This window comes from Marmota flaviventris, chromosome 10, assembly GCF_047511675.1.
Source record: "Marmota flaviventris isolate mMarFla1 chromosome 10, mMarFla1.hap1, whole genome shotgun sequence".
Lineage (NCBI taxonomy): Eukaryota > Metazoa > Chordata > Mammalia > Rodentia > Sciuridae > Marmota > Marmota flaviventris.
In genome coordinates, this window is record NC_092507.1 from 78,197,716 (window position 1) to 78,219,475 (window position 21,760).

The 21,760-nt window shown below is 36.3% G+C and overlaps 2 protein-coding genes and 1 pseudogene across 2 annotated transcripts in view; all 3 read left to right on the top strand.

The window, feature by feature from the left end:
• Positions 1-8,193, top strand: part of Ephx4 (epoxide hydrolase 4) — a 40,999-nt gene extending 32,806 nt beyond the window's left edge. The window contains exon 7 of the mRNA XM_027935239.2: positions 7,894-8,193. Coding sequence (XP_027791040.1) covers positions 7,894-8,125 — 232 coding nt within the window. The 3' untranslated portion in view covers positions 8,126-8,193. The remainder of the gene's footprint in view (positions 1-7,893) is intronic.
• Positions 8,194-11,286: 3,093 nt separating this feature from the next.
• LOC114092569 (lysophosphatidylcholine acyltransferase 2B-like) lies at positions 11,287-13,071 on the top strand (annotated as a pseudogene).
• Positions 13,072-21,282: 8,211 nt separating this feature from the next.
• Positions 21,283-21,760, top strand: part of Btbd8 (BTB domain containing 8) — an 83,426-nt gene continuing 82,948 nt past the window's right edge. Inside the window, exon 1 of the mRNA XM_027935262.3 lies at positions 21,283-21,528. Within this exon, the coding sequence (XP_027791063.3) occupies positions 21,380-21,528 (149 nt within the window). The 5' untranslated portion in view covers positions 21,283-21,379. The remainder of the gene's footprint in view (positions 21,529-21,760) is intronic.

Below are 21,760 nucleotides of genomic sequence, written 5' to 3' on the forward strand. Positions count from 1 at the left end.
TGCATTTTGTTTCATTGTACACAGATGGAGCACAACTTTTCATTTCTCTGGTTGTCCATGATATAGAGTCGCATCATTTGTGCAATCATACATGTACCTAGGGTAATGATGTCCTTCTCATTCCACCATCTTTTCCTACCCCCATGCCCCTTCCCCTCACACTTCCCCTTTGCCCAATACTAAAGTTCCTTCATTCTTTTCATGCTCCCTCCCCCCATTATTGATCAGCATCCACTTACCAGAGAGAACATTTGACCTATGGTTTTTGGGGATTGGCTTACTTCACTTAGCATAATATTCTCCAACTCCATCCATTTACCTGCAAATGCTATAATTTTATTCTCTTTTAATGCTGAATAATATTCCATTGTGTATATATACCATAGTTTCTTTGTCCATTCATCTATTAAAAGGCATCTAGTTCCACAGTTTAGCTATTGTGAATTGATATGCTATAGATATTGATGTGGCTGCATCACTATAGTATTGTGATTTTAAGACTTTTGGGTATAGACCAAGGAGTGGGATAACTGGGTCAAATGGTGGTTTCATTCCACGTTTTCTAAGGAATCTCCATACTGCTTTCCAGAGTAGTTGCACCAATTTGCAGTGCCACTAGCAATGTATGAGTGGACTCTTTTCCCTGCATCCTCACCAAGACTTATTGTTGCTTGTATTCTTGATAATTGACATTCAAATAAATAAGACATTAAGAATGTTTTGCACCAGTTATTTGTACCTAGAGAACTGTAGGTCACATGAAAAGATTCTCTAGGAATTAGGGCCAAGATGATGCAATTCCTTTGCTTTATGTACCATCCACAGTTGTATTTTTATCGGAAACTTGGGAGGGTCTGAGAAGACCTGAAAAAATCATGATAATTCATAAATAATGTATTTATACAGAGTTATCTGAGATAATAATATGTTATCTCCTACTTTATGAAACCATCTTTTTAAGTTTCGTTTTTCTTGTTCTCTATGTTCCATTGTCTTTCTGTTAGTCATATTATGGTTCCATAACAACAATGAAGAAGGGAACTTCTGTCTACCAGAATTCTACAGCAAACATTTTATAATGAAACACTGAAAACATTCCCTTTGACAGTAAAGGAAAGAGTTAGGCACAGTGTAACATGCCTGTAATCCCAGTGACTCCGGAAGCTGAGGCAGAAGGGTCACAAATTTGAGGCCAGTCTCAGCAATTTAACAAAGCCCTATCAAAATCAAAAATAAAAAGGTTTGGGGATGTAGCTTAGTGGTAAAGCACTCCTGGGTTCAATCCCCAATAACAAATAAATAAAAATAAAGAACAGCATGATGGTATATGCCTGTAATTCCAGTGACTTCAGATGCTGAGGCAGGAGAATCACAAATTAAAGCCAGCCTCAGCAACTGAGCAAGGTCCTAAGTAACTTAGCAAGACCCTTTCTCAAAAAAAAAAATAAAATAAAATAAAAATAAAATAACAAGGGCTGGGGATGTGGCTCAGTGGTTAGTTAAGTGCCCCTGGTTCAATCCCTGGTACCAAAGAAAGAAAAAAGAAATTTAAAAAAATTTTAAAACAAAGAATAGACAAAATTGGCTGCTGCAGCTGCTTCTATTTACCACTTTTTCAGAAGTCTTAGCAAACACATAAGAAAAAACTTGGAAAAGGAAGAAACATAACCATGAAAATTCATAGATAACGTGTTTATATGTCTAGAGAAGGAAGAGAATCTACAGAAAAATAGTAAAATTAAAAATCATTCATCAAAGTTGACATGAGTTCAATGCACAAAATTATAATCTTATAAACCAAACATAGTTTAAAAAACATACTTCCTAAGTAGATGTCCATAAAAAAGCAACAAAAATTATGAGGTATATAGAAATAAATCTAACAAAAGATGGTCTTTATGGACTATCAAAATTACTAGAAGACAATAAAGACTACAGAATTGGAGCAGCAGCTATTTACCAGTCAGTAGAGGAATATTTTATTAATATCACATTTGATACAGACTTAATCAACTCTGGTCTTTCATGTTTATGAGGGGAAAAATTCAATATCATAAAATTATTGATTGCTCCCCAAATTAATCTGTAAATTCAATGCAACTTCTGTCAAGAGCATGCAAGTTTTTAATGGAACTTAACAATCTGATTCTATTATTATATGGGAGAACATAAGATAATTTAAAAGAAAATAATGGGTAACTATCCCTATTAGATGATAAGACCAATAGTAAGGCTATAAAATAAACAGAATATAATGTTTTCTTTGGGATGAACAAACTGACTCATGAAACAAAGAAGAAAGCCCCCAAACAGGATATATAGAAACCTAGTATGACAAACCTAGCATTTTGAACCTGTAGTGAAAAGATTCGATATTTTTTTTTTGAGAGAGAGAGAGTTTTAATATTTATTTTTTTAGTTTTCGGCAGACACAACATCTTTGTTTGTATGTGGTGCTGAGGATGGAACCCGGGACACATCCCCAGCCCTCAATAACTTTTAGTGAAGCATTTAGATATGCACATAGAATAAAATTAAATTTGGCCTATTTTACCAAACAAGAAATAAGCTTTTGTGATATTCAAAAACCCAAATATGATAAACAAAACATTCAAATATCTAGAAGATAAAACTTTCAAGACCTCATGGGAAAGGATTTCTTAAATAAGACACAACAGCTTAAATTATAAAGGAGATTGATAAATTTGACCACATTGCAATTAAAAAGATCAATACATAAAAAATATAAAATGATGAGGCAACCTCAGATGGGGAGAAGTCATTTGCAATGCACAATCATGAATTAATAATATCCAGAGTTTATGAAGAACACCTCCAAATCAATAAGAAAAGAGTAGATGAATTGAAAAAAAAAATAAGTGAAGGATGTGAAAAGGTAATTCACAGAAGAGGAATCTAATGGTGAATAAACACATGAAAGATGCTCATCTAGGTAGTCACATATAGAGCATAGATTTTACTGTTTGTAATAGAGACATAACATAATAGTGACATAGATAAGATAGAAATTTATGTCTCCCACAAATACAAGGCTTGGTTTGTTATTCTGTCGTCCAGAGGGTGGTGCCCTTGTCTTTGTGGTCCAAGATGGCTACATTTCCATCTACATTTCAGTTGGTGGAAAGTAGGAAAGGAGGAAGGGAAGGCATGCTGGACACAACCTCAAAGTTGCACACATTATTTTTCACAACCCACATACCTCACCTAGCTGCAGGAAGCCTGGAAAACATATTTAGTCCTTTTTCTTAAGTAGGTCTTTGTCCAGCTGAAAATTGAATTTTCTATCACTATAGAGAAAAGAAAGTTTTGCAGAGCAGTCTAACACATCAGGCAAATAAAAGATTTAAACACTTGTTGAGAACAAGTGTTGGCAGTGATGTGAAACTGAGAGGGTCTTTTCCTTTGCAGTGCTAGGGATCTAACCAAGGACCTGGTATGTGCTAGGCAAATGATCTACCTCGGAACTACATCCCCAGCCCCCAAAGATTATTATATGTCTCTTTCGGAAGACATAGTTCAGAAATCAAAGTGGCAGTATCAAGTAAAGTTGAGAATGTGCATACCCTTTGAGGTAAGAATATGCATATCCTATGAGGAAGCTTTTTTTTTTTTTTTTTAAATCAGGTATTGAACCTTGGGGTGCTCAACCACTGAGCCATATCCCCAGCCCTTTTTTTTATTTTGAGGCAGGGTCTTGCTAGTTTGCTGAGGTTCTCACTAAGTTAACGAGGCTGACTTTGAACCTGCAAACCTCCTTGTATATAGTATAAGGAAACTCTTGCTCATGTACACAAATGGACATTTATAAGAATAGTATTTAGTATTGAATTATTGAAATAACTGGAAATTTTTAGTCATGTGGTGAAATTCTATACAGGAGTAAAATGAATGAAGTAGAATTATATGCATCATCAACAGATCTCTCTCTCCACTTCCCTCCTGCCGCAGTCCGGCTGGGCAAAATAACCCGGGAGGTGACAAGCAACTTGAAGGTTGAAGCAGGAACTGCTTTATTGCAGGGAAACTCAGCGGGAACTGAGCAGGAACTCAAGGTAGTGGGCACCCAAGGTAGCAGGAGCCGCTTTATTGCGGTACAGCAGAGGTATATATACCTCACTGATTACACACAGCTTGTCTCAATTAGCATCATCTAGATACAGTAGTCAGCCAATAAGGAATCCTCATCATCTTAATGGCTCAGTGGCGTTGCCTCACAAATTACTCCTCCTAGCAAACTGCCAGGCGCCATCTTGACTTGGTTGCGGCCCTCAACACCCTCCTTTCTTTTTTTTTCCTGGTACTGAAGTTTGAACCAAGGCCCTTGCACATACTAGGGCAAGTGCTCTACCACTGAGCTACATCTCAACCCATGAATGGATAAATTTTACAAATATAATGTTAAGGCACAAAAGCCAGTTGTAGAAAGATGTATAGTATAAATTTTATATAAACTTATATAAAGTTTAAAAACATGCCAAGTGCTTCAATATATTTTTATAGAAAGGTATATACCGTGAAAAGGTATGGGGGGGGCAGCTATGATCAATAGCATTTCTTTTTTCCTGCCCAATTTCTGAACCAATTAAGAAATCAAAGAGTCAGCAGATGAAAACCAAAATATCATCTTAATTATTGATAAAGGGCAGATGGAAGTCTGTGTCTTAATATGAGAATGAGAATTAGAACAGTCTTGCTAACTCTATACTGCTAATCAGAACAGTTTAACTGTGGGAAAGTTTGCAGACCAAACTTGCCCTCTCCTGTCCCCTAGGTTACTGTCTCCCACTAATCCCAGAGAAAGGAAAGGAGAAACTAAATCTCTTATCTTTAGGACATATTATTTGACACATGCACTCAATTCAGAACCCTGAACAAACAGCTGTCACTTATTAGCCAGGAGTGAAACAAGATCCAGGAGTCCTTAAGGAAAATCTCTCCTTATGGAGACTGAAGGAATGGGGAAGAATTCTAACACATGTAAGAGTTTAAAAACATTCATGGGGATGGTCAGAACTGAATTTCAGCATAGTCAGTACATTCTTAAACTCCAGTGTGTATCAGAATCACTTGGAGGGCATGTTCAAAGAGATGGGACCCCCAACTCCAGTTTTTGATTCAGTAGGTCTGGGATGGGGCCCAGGAATTGGCATACCTAAAAAATTCCCAGTTGATGTAGATGCTATTTATTAGAGGACCACATTTTGAGAAACACTGCCTTAAAGTGAGGGAAGGAAAAGAAATGGTATCAAGAAAAGCTAGGCAGAAAGAAACAATATCATCTGCAGTGCTTTATTTCTTAACCTGAGTGTTGGGCATGAGAGTATTATTATTTTCCATATTACTTCTTAATCAAAGTAAAGAAATATTTCCACAGAAAAATGTAATGATGAAGTGTGTAACACTCTGGAAATTACTGCCTCAATACTTGTGAATCAGCTAATAATTCAATTGGGAGGAGTAACATGCTAAATTCAGACTAATTTAAAATAGGAAGGTTAAAGTACATTTTGATAAGCTAAATGATTAATAATATAGAGCAACCATTGTTAAGACTTGTTACAGTTTATTGGAATTCCTAAATTGTACATAGTAAGATTAATCATTTTTTTAATATTTATTTTTTAGTTATAGGTGGACACAATGTCTTTATTTTACATTTATGTGGTGCTGAGGATCGAACCCAGTGCCTCACGCATGCTAGGTGAGCACCCTACCTCTGAGCCACAATCCCAGCCCCAGATTAATCATTTTTAATTACAAATATTTTGTCACATTTTCCCAATAAGTTACGCAGTTTAACATCCAAAAACCTGCTCTTAAAACATTTACAGTTTTATTTTATTTTATATATAATTTATATTTCATATGAAATTTAGCAGTTTGAAACCTCAGAACCAGAAAATATGCTTTTCTTTTAATTTTCTGAAAATGCCTCCTTTTTTTATCTCCAATTTGATCTGGTGAAGAATTTGTATTTCTGACTACTAGTCTTTTTAACACTCCCCTTACCTTAATGATTCAATTATCATATACATAAATATTGTTAAGGTATGTAAATAATTGTTTAAAATATTTTCCTTTAAAAATATTTATTTTTAGTTGTAGTTTGACACAATACTTTTTGAAAATTTTATTTATTTATTTATTTTTAATCTTTTATTGATTTTTTTAAATACACGACAACAGTGGAAAGCATTACCATTCTTATTACACATATAGGACACGATTTTTCATATCTCTGTATATAAAGTATTTCAAGCCAATTCATGCCTTTATACATATACTTTGCTTTTTTTTTTTTTGCATTACAATTCTTAATACACACATATACCACAATTTTTATGGTGCTATAGATCGAACCCAGGGCCGTGCAGGTGCTAGGCAATCACTCTACCGCTGAGCCACAACCCCAGCCCCTAAAATATTTTCATTTTAAACATTCTGTGCTGTTGAATTTAAAGGATAATTTTGTCTATCAATTTACTCATTCATAAAGAATTTAACTTTTAGGTGTATTTGTATAAGCAAATGATGGTCATTTGCATGGGAATAAAAAAATCAAGTTCTTTGTAGGCATGTATGGTATTCCAACATTCCAACAGCATTCTATCAACCCCAAGTGGCCACAGGTCAAGTTTTTTGATTAAGTAACAAATATGTGATTCAGTGCTAGAGAGCATCTAGTTAGATATTCATTCTCACTCTTATTCGATAGGAATCTAATAAATACCATCCACCTTTCTAGAAACATGTGTTACAGAAAGTGACAGAAGCTTTAAAATATTTATACCCTATAGCTCAGAAATTCTACTGGTCCAAGCAAATTATCTAAAATGCCAACAGATTTTGGCAAATAGCATCACTTAAAATAAGGGGAAATATCACAATGGATGTGAGATTAGTCAAATTACTTATTGGTTATTGTGCCATGTTATGGATTATTATACCATTATTATTTTATATGGGTTATTATACCATAAAATAATATCTTTAGCAATTCTTTTTTATTAAAGTTATTAAATGAAAAAATTTTAAGATATGATTTAATGTGAAAGTTGCATATGAATACTGTGTATAAATAATGCATATTTGTTGCATTGTATTTGTAGTAAGGTTTCAACTGTATGCATAAAAAGTAACCAAAAAATTATCTTTTGATGATGGAATTATATGTGATTTCATTTTTATTCTTTATACTTTTCTGAATTTAAGAAAATACACAATAAGAACTTTGTTTTGAAAAGAATCTTCTTGCAAAATAAATCTAGTATAATGCAATATTAAAGCTCAGTCCACACATATTTTCTGATTTTTCAGCTTCAGTTTTCAATAAAATGCATCTGATTATCTAAGAGCAATTGAAAATATATTTAAATAGTAACATAGCTTAAAGCTATCTTTTATTCCATTATTCTGAATTTCTGGTTATTTTTATAAAGCAATTTTTTCTCATAGTGATGAATTTCATATTTAATTTACAGCCTTCATTTTTAAATTTTGCTAGCCTCATCCAATTTAAGATTTTATTGGACCTTTTCTTAAATAACCTTTTAAATTTTTTATTGTGCAGGTTGATTGCCTAATGCAGTGTTTCTTAACCATTTTTTTCTTTATCACTTCCCTAAGGAGCCTTTTTAGACATATTTTCCTTAATCACCTGCCACACCATGAAATTTTAATATCTGTTCATGTATTGCATGTATATCCATCCTTTATATGTAAAAAGTAAGTTCCCTTTAAGAACCAGTTTTTGCCCCTTTGGGAGGAATATTGCCCACTTTGAGAATACATAGTCTAATGGAACATGTTATAGGAAAATATTATTTTTACTTTTGCAGTGAATCTCAAAGCCCACATGTTTTGTTTTCATAGCTGCCTGCCTCTCAAACATCACATGGTGACCACTCCGACACTCCTACTGTGGGGAGAGAAAGACGCATTTATGGAGGTTGAGATGGCTGAAGTCACAAAAATTTATGTTAAAAACTATTTCAGATTAACTATTTTGTCAGAAGCCAGTCATTGGCTTCAGCAAGACCAACCTGATATAGTGAACAAACTGATATGGACATTTCTAAAAGAAGAAACAAGAAAAAAAGACTGACTTTATCTTCTATGAGGGATCTGTAATGAAATCTAAATATTTTTTAAAAATTGTTTTCAACTTCATTATGTTTTATTAGGGGAAACCCCTGTTTTAATATGCTTTATCATAAATAAATATTCTGATAAATGGTATTGAAAAAAATTGAGAATGTGTGAACGAGTATTATAATGTTTATTTCCATCCGTCATATTTTGCACAGAAAAGCGTCTGCCTTAAATTGTATATATATGTACAAAAAGGATGTTGGGAAAAATGGCTCAGTTTGAATTCCATGCTTTCTTTACCCTGTTAACATATGGTGCCTTTACAAATATTAAAGTTTAGCTGTGCCATATTAAAAGGCAAATCTGCAATGGTATGAATTTTAATTTTATTGTTCAAAAGTTCTTTTTACTATTTTTTAGTCATTAAAAATTCTATTATCAAATCTTTTGGATTTATAGTAAATCTATGAGTGTGTAGGTAAATAAGATGATTGCATTCTGAAAATTGGCCATAAGTACTACTGATATTCGGAAGAGTAAATCATATTGTAAAACGTACTTCTCAGATTAAAGGTGAGAGATTTTGAAAAGGTATCAAAATGTCCTTTTGCTCCATTCACTGCTACAAGAAATGAGTACTGTGCTTTTTATGTGCTTTAGAATCTGTGCTTGACAGGGCAGGGATTTGTTTTCAACTGATAGATACTCAGAGTCTATAATAAAGGCCTGGTACACTGCAAGCACTCAAATATTTGCTTAATGGATAGACACAATAATTCCCCCTTATCCATGGTGACACATTTTAAGACCCCCTCAGTGAAGGCCTGAAAGTTGGGACAAGAACAATCCCTATAGAATTATGTTTTTTCCCTCTTAATTAAGCCCTTACCATATATTATTCCTATAACTTTTTCAGTTTGAGGTGTGGCTGCAAAATTAGCATTAATTTCTTTTTCATTCTTTCCATTTTCACAGAAGATTCACTCTTATTATAGATCATAGCAAATTCAGCATATTTTTTTTTCTTTCCCTTAAGTCAAGAACTTTCACTTTTCACTTAAAGCAAGCATTTTATGGTTTCTCTTTGGCATATCCAAATTTCCAGCGTCACTAATCTCGCACTATGGGGCCATTACTAAGTAAAATTTAGTGTTATCAAGTAAAAGAAAGTTTACTTGAACACTGCCATTTCAGGACAGCTGACTGATAATCAAGAGGGCTACTAAGTGACTGGTGGGTAGAAGGGTGGTCAGCCTGGATGTGCCACACAAAGGGATGATTCACATCCCTGGTGGGATGAAGTTGAACAGTGCAAGATTTCATGACATATTCACACTGCTACACAACTTAAAATTTATGAATTGTTTCTGAAAATTTTCATTTAATATTTTCAAACTGTGGTTGACCATGGGTAACTGGAACTGCAGAAAAGAAGGAGGGTGTTATATCGGATACAATTCTGGCACTGTGGGGATACTATAAGAGAAAGATGACAAGATAACATGGAACTTTCCTCTAAGATGTTTACACACAATGCAATTAAATTAACTAGAGCTTAAAGAGTAGAAATGAACATTGCAGGTAAGAGTGAGAAGCGTTACAGAATAGAGAACAATATCTACTCGTGGGAGTGCTACTCATTCTCTTGGGTTGTTGTCTTTTGATGCAGGAGACAACTGGTAACATTGCCAAATCATGGCACCTTAAAGACTATACTATGTTCCCAAATAAGCCCTAAATTGGTGAAAGGAATGTTTCCCTCATAAGCATAGTTCTGATAGTGACAGAAAAAGGTAGACTATCCCTAAGAATTCTTATTGTACCATAGCAACTTGTATTAACCATAAAAGCTTTTGTTGTTGTTGTTTCATGCAGAGGATTGAGCCATTAAACCCAGGGCCTCATACATACTAAGCAAATGCTCCACTACTGAGCTATATCCCCAGCCCTTTTTCATTTTTTTTTTAAATTGTGAGACAAGGTCTCTGAATTCCCAGCTGGCTTTAAACTTACAATATTCTTGCTTCAGCCTCTCAAGCAGCTGGGATTACAGATGTGTGCCACCAAACCTGGCTTAAAAACTCAATTCTTCTGCTGCTTCTTCCTCCTCTTCCTTATTTATTTATTTACTTACTCACTTATCTATCTATCTATCTATCTATCTATCTATCTATCTATCTATCTATTTTGGTACAGGGGATTGAACCCAGGGAACCTTAACCACTGAGCCACATTCTAGCCCATTTTATTATTATTGTTTTTTTTTCTTTTAAATTTGAGTCAGGGTCTTGCTAAATTGCTGACACTGGCTTTGAACCTACATCCTGTCTCAGCCTCCAGAATTTCTGGGATTACAGGCTTGCACCATCACACTCAGCTTCAGTTGTTTATATATTACAATGATACCTGATAAAAACATTGCAAGGTAGGGAGTTGTAATTAGGATAGAGGACATAGCTCAGTGACAAAAAGCTTGCCTAGGATATTCAAAGCCCAGAGTTAATCCCCAGCACTGCTTTAAATTTAAAAAAAAAAAAGGAAAAATGTTGTAATTGATATTTATTCAAAAATGGAAAAAGTTGTAATTAATATTTATTTCAGTAAATATATATCTTTAATAGGCATATAATTTATACATAAATGTCAGAAATTATTATGTGAAAACAATTGAAGCATATATGTCAAAAGCAGGATATTTGCAAAAATACAAAATGGTTGTCATGAAGCAAGAATATTTTAAGTTTAAAGCCAGGCTGGGCAACTCAGAGACCTTGTCTCACAATTTAAAAAAAATGCACATCATTTTAATTCTCCTGTTACATTTATCATCTTTGATTTTTTCTGATTTTAAAGGTTACACATAATTTCTTCTTAATCCACAGTTTCCTCTAAGAGTTCTGGTTACATGCAAACAGGAAGAACATTTGAATGTGAAGAAGGGGTCCCTGCAAGAACACACTCTCAGATCCAGTTTAATAAGGGGTTTACTAATCCAAATCCCTACTTTACTTAGAAGTCTGTTTGTAGCTTGGAGGTTCATGGACTCTCAGATGGAAGTATGGGAGATGAGTGTTGCCCAGGAAATGAATAGGTCCTCATATCTTTCAGTGGAACGAACCCCGTTTCATGCAGGAGACGTGCATTAGCATGTGGTGCTGGACCTCCATCATCCTCATGGGGACTGTACTGGTGCCAGTGCAAGTGTCCTGTACCACCTTTCTCTTCAACTTCCTCTGGTCAGTGGCTTGGCCATCCTGTTCAACTGGTTCAACCCACCAAGAATTGAAGAAGAAAACTGATTAAACCAGTCCTCAAATTCTTGTTTCTGGTCATGTTCTTTTTCACTGGGTTCATGATTAAAGTAAAAAGGGAAAAGGGACCTGATTTGAGTCTCCCATCTTCATTACAGCCACACTCTACTATCTTTGAAGCAATCACCTTTTTTGTGGCATCCTTACCCTCCATGGTCTCTAAGTTGAAACTCACAGGTTCCAATGTCAGGGAAACTCCTCCTGTCAACATAGCTGGTGCTTGTGACCCAAGAAGACCCCAATCCCAGGAGTAATACCAGAAATGAAATCCTGGAGCAAGTGACAACCAGAAGGAAGATCTTGATTTTCCCCAAAGGAGTGTGTACCGATTACTTTTGTCTAGTCACTTTGGCTGCTGTGGAGGGGGGGCGAGGTACCAGCAATTGAACTCAGGGAGACTTAACCACTGAGCCACATCCACAGCTCTTTTTATTATTTTATTTTGATATAGGGTCTTACTAAGTTGTTCAGGGCCTTGCTAAGTTACAGAGGCTGGCTTTGAACTTGTAATCCTCTTGCCTCAGCCTTCCAAGCCGCTGGGACTATAGGCATGAGCCCCATGCCCCACTTGTCTAGTCCCTTTTAAACTAGGAGCCTTTTCTTCGGGTGTCTCCGGGTAGCTGGTGCTGCTCAGGTACCCAAATACCAGGACACATTAACCTAGACCTGGCCAAGGTTTACAGGCTTCCAGGTCAGTATGTTGACCCTGAGTCAATCCTTCACCAGGGTACAAGCTGAATTTATGCATATTTATATCCCAAATGTGGAAGGGAAAAAAAGTCTCTTGTTTTTGCCAGTACAGTACCTATTATCATGGCAAATGCTTTGGGATATCCTTGACAGACCACACTTGAGAAGACTGCAGACTGATGGTTTCTGCAGGTAAACTTCAACTACCCATGGAAGTTGATTTTTTGGAATTTACAAAAATTATCCAGAAATTGAAAATAAATTGGGATAATACTGATAACCAATTGGATGGATGTACTGCAATTGCAGTTGCCTCAAAAGAAAGGAAGATCAGCAGGGTGTGGAGGCACTTGCCTGTAATCACAGCAATTCAGGAGGCTGAAACAGGAAGATCATAAGTTTGAGGTCATAAGTTTTGAAACTTAGCAAGACCTTATCTCAAAATAAAAAATAAAAAAGGGCTGGGGATATAGCGCAGTGGTAAAGTACCTCTGGGTTCAATGCCCAGTACCAAATTAAAAAAAAAAAAAACAATAGAAGGAAGATCAGAATTGAAGAGTTTTCAAGTTATTTAAAACTCCCAGTTTCAGAGTTCTTGAAACAAATTTTGCTGTCTTTGACTGAAGTAATGATGGCACCACAGACTTCAGAGAATATGTGATAGGTCTATTCTGTACAATCCTGCCAATAATGAAAATATTCTGAAAATATCACATAAGCTTTTTGATCTTGATGAGAATGGTTTCATAACAGAACAGCAATTCATTGTTATACTTCAGGCAGCTTTTAGAGTGCCAGATCATAATGTTTCCAGACTCTTTTAGGAACTAACTGGAAAGAACTCTGCACACAATTTATACAAGACCTTTAGGAAATTTTCCCTGAAGCATCAGCATGTGCCAAGTTATTTAATTCATACCTAGACCTCCAGGAAGTCTATCTATATTCATCTCCATAAGAAGTACAATCTTAATGACTACATTCAAATGTTCCACTCAGCCCTGAAAAATGTGAAAGTACCTTTTAGGTAGAAGATATGATTGAAATCAAAATTATCCTTTGGAAAAAAACTCAATAATTTTTACTCTAAGAAGCATGAACACTTAATTATAATATTTAAAATGTGCCTGAGGAATATTTTGATTGGGTTTTAAATCAGACCTATTTCTCTTCTTTGTTAAAGTAACATTTTCTGGGCCATGTATCTGTAGTCCCAGCTACCCAGAAGACTAAGCTAGCTGAAACAGGAAGATTATTTTGCAATATAGCAAGACCCTGACTCAAAAGGTCTCAATTTAACCTAAATGTAGAAAGGTAAGAAATCTAGTCACAAACCTTGTTCACCCTGCAAGGTTCAAGTAAGTGCCTTGTTTAATGCTAAATTATGGCCACAGAAACATTATAGACCATTGTCTCTACCTCTCTTTTGCAGGAGAAATATCTCCTTGGAAATTCTAGTGGCAGTAAATAAATACATCAAATTATCATTTGTAGTTCCTCAAAAAATACTAGATATAAATACCTCTTTGCTCTTTCATAAAGTAGCCCACATCTTTTTATTTTGCAAGACAAAATATTAATAACCATCAGGACAATAAAGTATTGGGAATATACTGAAACGGTTACATAGGGTAGAATAGCCAGCTTCCTGTCACTGAAAAAACACCTGAGATATACAACTTGTAAGGAAGAAAGGTTTATTTTGGCTCACAGTTGCAAGGATTTTAGTCCATGGTCGCTTGGCCCTATTGCTTTGGGTCTGTGATGGCACAGTGCATCACGGTGGGAGCCTGTGGAGAAAGAAGCTGTTCGCCTCATGGTAGCCAGTAAGCACAAGTGAGATAGGATGGGTCCAGGGTCCCAAAATGTGCTCCAAGGGAATGCACCTGGTAGTCTAACTTCCTTTCTCTAGGCCGCATCTCTTAAAGGTGCTACTACTTCCCAAATTTAGCAAATGAGCTAGAGAACAAGCCATTAAACTTGGGCCTTTAGGGAACATTCCAGATCCTAACCATAGCCATGAAATGGCTCCCTTGGCCTTTTTAAGTATGAAAGTGATTATTTAGAATGAGAAAAGAAATCACAACAAATCACAATTTCTGGAAAGCTATTAATATCATAAATATAGGATTTTCTTTTTTTCTCGTGTGTGTGTGTGTGTGTGTGTGTGTGTGTGCGCGCTCGCCCACGCACATGTGCGCTGGAATAGAACCCAGGGTCTTGGACATGCTGGTGTTCTACCACTGAGCCACATCCCCAGTCCATAAACATAGGTTATAACTACAGGAATTATTAAAAATTCTTTTTTGTATAATTCTTCTCAAAACACCGGAAAATGTTCATAATTACATGTTCTGCATTACTGAGAATATTCCTTTTGTTCTGACTACTCACCAGTGAGAACTAAAGCTTCTACTTACCCATCTATTTTCACTACCTGTTGTTATAATACATCTTCACATAGTGATATGACTTTAGGACTTACCTTTTCATGTCACTATTTGGGAGGAATCAACAAAGTAATCGTGGAAACCATTCCTATACCAGGATAGGGAGCAACAACCTCACTAGATATGGAAGTGGATATGAACCAATAAATATGCTAACCTAAACTCCTATATTCTCAGCTTAGTTTCATTGTGGTTGAGTCCCAAAAATGTCTGCAGCCACTCAGGACTACTAGATATGAGGCAACATTTGGGCAAGGGAAATGACACAAAATCTGGACCAGTGGAGGCCAAAATCTCTTAATTTTATAAGTTTAACAAAAACATACCCAAGTAAACACATTTATAGGGACCCTACCAGAGACTTGTAAGGGGCTTTTGGGAGAGAGACCCCCTAAAACTCAAACTTTATTAGCTTCTTGGTACTTTCAGTAGAAAGGAAGAAGAGATGAATGGGGAAAACGTAGAGATGGGGGAAGCAGGAAAGGGAAAGAAAAAAATTAAATATATTTTGAAGATAATTTCTATGAAATTCTGCCCTGGAAAAAGGAGGTGTTGATATTTTAAAATCCCCATTCAGCTTGATATTAACATGATGATACATACATACCCAATTCAAATATAATGGTTTTTTAAATGTGCTGAAAATTATTCATGTAAGAACTTTCTTTTAAAACTAGCTACCAAGGTATATAGTATCTTTATTTAAACAATGGTACTATTACTCCGATAGAAGGCAGAACTTCTTTGAAACTGTTTCTAATTAGATATTGATCTTTACAAAGAAATCGGGATCATTATTATATATTACCTTTTAACCTCAAAATGTTTAATGTAGCTTTGTTCTTTGTTTAAGCCCTCTTTAAAATGATACTTTTAAAATCTTGCTTTTGTTTTTGGTACTGGGGATTGAATCAGGGTTACTCTACCACTGAGCTATATCCCTAATCCTCTTTAGTTTTAATTTTGACACAGGATCTCCCTAAATTGCTAAGGTTCTCACTAAGTTGCTGAGGCTAGCCTGGAACTTGCAATCCTCCTGTCTCAGCCTCTTGAATTGCTGAGATTACAGGTGTACACCACCATGCCTGGCTTAAAAATCTTTTTATTGTAGAATAAATATATCACATCAAAACAAATCTGTAGCTAATCATTATACATGTCCCTCAGTATCCACAGAAAATTGATTCAATTCCTCCATGCCATGCTGCCAACAACAAAATCTGATGATATTCAAATCCCTTACACAAAGCAGGGTAGCACTTGCCTCTAACCTATACAGATACTCTTGTATACTTTAAATCATTTCTAAATTACTTGTAATATCTAGTACAATATAAATGCTCTACACAGTATAATAAATAGTTATTATACTGTATTGTTCAGAGAATGATGAGAAGAAAAAATTTCTGAGAATTTTTAAAAAATATTTTTAATACAGGGTTGGTTGAATCCAAGATATGGAGCCCACAGTTAGGGAGGGCCAACTGTATAGCATAAAAACAATCTATACTGTATTTTCTAAATATAGTATGTTTTTAGGTGAAAACTCTCACAACCAACACTCAGATCAAGAAATAAAACTTGTCCAATCACCCTTATGAGCCCCTTCTCCCTACCCCCAATCTTAATTATAAACTTCCTTCTCCTTCTAAATTAAACTACTTTCCTAGCTTTTATGGTTTCATTTTTTGTACTTTTTCTTGCATTTTTATCATCCAAAGGTGAGTACTTTGATACTGTAAAAATTAACTTTATATGTCAAATTGGCTAGGCTATGGTACCAGATAGTTGGTCAGTTATTCTTGATGTTTCTATGAAGGATCTGTGTGTGTACAGATGAGTGTGCACCCGTGCACGTGCGCACACACACACACATGCTGGGGATTAAACCCAGGACCTTAAGCACCACTGAGATACACCCCTACAACCCCCACAAGGTATTTTTAGATGAGATTAACATTTAAATCAGTAGACTGAGTAAGCAGATTGCACTCTACAGAATGAGTGGGCCTCATCCAATCAGTTAAGGCCTTATTAATAGGATTGACCTCCCTGAAAAAGAGGGCATTTTGACAGCAGGCCCCCTTTGGGACTTAAAATACAACTCTTCACAGTCTCCGGGGAAGATTTTGGAGTTGCCATCTTCACAATTGCATGAATCAGTTACTTGAAATAAATCAATCTATAGATAGGTAGATAGATATCCTATTGTTGTTTTTTTTTTTAACTCTGATAAATGCAGTCTCTAGCCACCATAGTTTATTCTTGCCCTTTTTTGACATTTGATTTTCAAAAAATTTTTTGTAGTTGTAGATGGACATCATGCCTTTATTTTACTTGTTTATTTTTACGTTATGCTAAGGATAGAACCCAGTGCCTCACACATGATCCGCAAGCGCTCTGCCGGCAAGCTACAGCCCCAGCCCCTGACATTAACTTTTTTAAAAAAGTCTTATAAATCTATAGGTTCCCCTCCACCTTTTATTGTGCTTATGGTCCATCTGCTTAGAACCTAGGCTGTTTGATCAGTGGAGTTTCCCATAATCTACATTTGGCTAACCGTATATTTATGGTACAAAATAGCATCTTCTTCTATATATTGAAATCCAGGGGCTTGATCAAATTTAGGTTTGATCCTTTTGTCAAAGCCATACATATAGTGTGTTTTTCCTCAAGAAATATGTATTTCCTTGTTTTCTCTCTTTTTGTGAGGTTTGTAGCCATTGGTGCTCATATTGACTAAATCTATTAATTGTTAAAGACTGCAAAATTGAGATATTCCAATTTTGTCCTTTTTTCATGTATTAACTAAAACACCTTAATAAAGTGCTATTTCTGTTAGTTTATTATGTGGTTACCTAGTAACATAATTCCTACTGGAAAAAATAGAATAAATACTTGATTTCTTAATCATGGCCTATTTTTTCCTCTTTTTTTTTTTAGATATACATGACAGTAGAGTGTATTTTGACATATTATACATACATAGAATAGAAATTACTCTAATTGGGATCCCATTCTTGTGGTTATACATTCTTGGTTATATATGGTGTTTCACTGGTCTGTATTCATATATGAACAAAGGAAAGTTATGTCTGACTTATTCTACTGTCTTTCCTTTTCCCATTGCTCCTCCCTTCCCTTCATTCCCCTTTGTCTAATCCAATGAATTTCTATTCTCTCCCACCTACCTACCTCTATTATTGTGTGTTAGCATCCACATATTGGAGAAAACATTCAGCCTTTGGTTTTGGAGGACTGGCTTATTTCACTTAGCATGATTGTCTCCAGTTCTATCCATTTATGATTAAATGCCATATTTTTATTCTTTTTATGGGTGAGTAAAATTCCATTGTGTATATAGATCACATTTTCTTTATCCATTCATCTGTTGAAAGTTGCTTCCATGGCTTTGTGATTATGAAGTGAGCTGCTGTAAACTTTGATGTGGCTGCATCACTGCAGTATGCTTGAAGGATACATACCCAAAAGAACTTTGCCATAATTAAACTTCTCTTCTAGTCAAAAAGATTTTTATAAAGAGTGTCACCAGGATTTCACAGGAGTACTTCAGAAAGCTCAGTGTGGTTTTAAGCTTCCTTTATTTTTTTAAAAATAGTTGTTTAAAAACAAAACAAGACCAAAAAAAAAAAGCCTTTATTTTATCTATTTATTTTTATGTGGTGCTGAAGATTGAACCCAGGGCCTTGCGCATGCTAGGCAAGCGCTCTATCGCTGAGCCACAACTCCATCCCCAAGATTCCTTTCTTAAAAATGCCAGGTTTGCAGACAAAACATATGAAACCTCTGTCTAGTCTAAGAATATGAGGCAGAGAGTAACTGTTATATGAAACCCCATCCCCCACTGAGTATACTTCTTAAGGAATTTCCAGACTCAGGGTACAGAGACTTTTAGGGATTAGCTCCTCTGGACCACTGCAGCTTAAATAAACCTGCTTTCTAAAAATTCCTCATATGTCCAGCCTCACCTGTTCTATATAATGCTGATTTTATGTCCTTTGGGTATATACTAAAGAATGGGATAACTGGGTCAAATGGTGGTTCCATTCCCAGTTTTCTGAGGACTCTCCATACTGCTTTCCAGAGTGGTTACATCAATTTACGGTCCCAACAGCAATGTATGAGTGTACCTTTTCCCCCACATCCTTGCCAACATTTATAGTTACTAGTATTCTTGATAATTGCCATTCTGACTGGAGTGAGATGGAATATCAGTGTAGTTTCATTGTATATTTTTAAATAAGATGGCAGTAAGAAATCAAAAGTATTACTTCCTATGAATGAAGACCTTCAGTGGTCATCATCACCATCACCTTCACAAACCCAAAATAGCCAGTGGAGCTAGTAAAGCTTAATTGCTAAGAGGAAACAAATGCCAACTTAGCAAAATGAGATTACTTATTTGAATCTAAGACAATGTAGGGGGAAATGTAAACTCTAAGGACACCCTTCAAAACTGCCTTGTAAAACTAAATCATAATTTATCAATACATATGTGGCAAGATTTTACATTTTGTCTTTCCTACTACCACATGAAATACTCTTGTCCCAATTATAGGGAAACTGAGGCTTAATACACTAGAGTTCAATATATTTAGAATACTAGACCAGCAGTTTATGTCATGCAGCTAATGAACAGTTTACTCTAGATTCTATATTATGATTTGAATGTCTGCGTCTTAACACAAAACATATACATAGGGAAGACTCTAGAAACAGTAAAAAGATTGATAAACTCACTCTAGGGATAAGTGACTATAGCCATGAATTGATTAAAACAGAATTCATACTTTAAGGACCTAAAGGAGTAACTTAGTTATAAATCACTTGGCTATCATGCACAAGGCCCTGGGATTGATCCCCAGCACCACAAGGAAAAAAGTATTGGTGTTGGGGGGAGAAGCTTTAAGAAGTATCTCCTAGTAGAATGTGAAGCATCAATGATAGGACTTTAAAAAAAAAAAAAAAACCTGGGGCCTCACACATACTAAGCACTACCACTGAGCTATACCCCCAGCTCCTTGTGCCTTCCTGCCCCCCCTCTCTTAAGGGGCATTTATTCTTTAATCACTTTACATAGTCAGTTGCCTAAGCTGCCTCAGGTTAAATTACATGTCCAAAAATTTATTCCCAACCAGAGAATAGCCTAGTTTTTACTTCACCAGCTGATAAAGAGGCATCAATAACTCTGATAAAGAGGCACAGTTTTGAAGGGAAAGATCCTGACACTAGACAGCCTGGTTTAATTTAAAGTGTACAACATGATGTTTTGATACCGTAAAATAATCAGTCAAGTCAATTATTATATTATTTCACATAATTAACTTTTAAATAATTTGAATAATGCTACAATGAACATGGGAGGGCAGGTTTCTCTCTGAGGTGCTGATTTCATTTCTTTTCCATATACATCCAGAAGAGAGATTGCTGGATCATATGGTAGTTCTATTTTTAAATTTTTGAGGACTCGCTGTACTGTTTTTCATAATGTCTGCAACAATTTATATTCCCACCAACAGTAAATGTAAGTTGACTAAATTCATCAATCAAAAGGTAAAGATGGTTTTTTATTTTCAAGCTTGTTGTGTGATCGTGGTCAAGTTACCTATCCTCTCTGTTTCCCTCATCTGTAAATTAGGGTTCAGGGAAGTACCTATCTAGACAGTTAACGTAAGGACTGAGTTAATACAAAATAAAGCAACAAGAATGTTTTCATCACACAATAAGCATTCAGATTAAAATGTCAGGTTTCTGAGTGAGTATCTGAAAGGGGGCATTTGGAGAAATGACTACCTCTGGGTCAATCTTATGTTACAAAGTCCATATATTTTCTAAGCAATTGTTACTCTCCAGTGTATGCAGAACTTGTCAATAAAGCAGAACTAACAAGCTTTTTTTTTTTTTTCCAGCAAGTGATCAAATAAAAAGTACTGAAACTTTCAAGTGAAGCACTGTCTTCAAAATTCTAGAGCTCCTCCACCCACTTCTCTACTCAATGGAAGCCTCTGTCCCTCTCAACTTACTTTTATTCTACCTTCCTGATCATAAAATTTTGGGATTTATACGCAAAATCATGTAATAAAATTTGACCTTTCTCAGCTCAAATCCAAGAACAGTTACATGAATCACTCCTTGGATCAGAAAAGGACGGAATCTTGGAGACCCTGTAAATACCCTTTGTATTGGACTCAGGATTATTTTTGCGGCAGAGTTTAGTAATTTGTTCCTCTACTCCCAATTTTTCTTGCCCAAAGTATTTATTCTTCAGGGCTGAGAAGCAGGTAAGAGAGGGGGTGAGACTCGCTACTGGAACCGTCATATGTATCAGTTTTTCATGGGGAAAAGAAAAAAACGCAGACATGTCAGGACGACACAGCATACAAAGGCTGATCGTATTGGTTTGAATTTAGTTCTAAAAAACGTGTTTATTAAAATGAATGGTTGACACTAACCGCAAAGCAAAGACGAGGGACAGACAGGTCCGCCAAGCCCGGTCCTGCAGGACCGCCAGTTAGCTGGCAATACCGGGTAGGCGCCCGCAAGCTGAGGTAAACAGAGCTACTACGCCTGCGCACGCCCACAGGGGTCACGTGCCGTCCTGGGCCTGCGAAATCGCCCCGAGGGCGGTCCGACAGCTATAAGAGACCGTAGGCAAACAGAAGAGGGGCGTCAACCTTTTTCCTTAGGGGGCGGATTCGGGTCTAGTGGAGCGTTCTGTCGGAAACGCCCCCTTTTTCCTCCAGGGCGGGGCGAGTGAGGCCCAGTACTGTGTCTGCCGCAGCACCTCAGTAGGTTATGGCCCGCTGTGAGGAGGGCGCCACGGTCCCCGTGGCACTTCTGGGGTCCCCTGGAGTTTGCAGTAAAGGGTTGCAAAGGAAGGGGCTCTGTGAACGGCGCCGGCTGAAGGCGACGGTGTCGGAGCAGCTCAGCCAGGATATGCTCAGGTAGGAGGAGGCGGGAACTCTGGCTGCATCAGTTACTTCAGTGTCCACCTTCGCCCAACTCGGTCTCCCACATCCCTCCTTACCTTGTTCCCCTCGACTCCGGCAACTGCGGATGTTCTCCAGTGTCTCCACTCCTCCGACACCCAGATAACCAGTCTCAGCATTTCAGACACCACTGACCACATTCAAAGGAAAAGCAAAATTGTGGTCATATGCAGCACCCGTTTGTGCT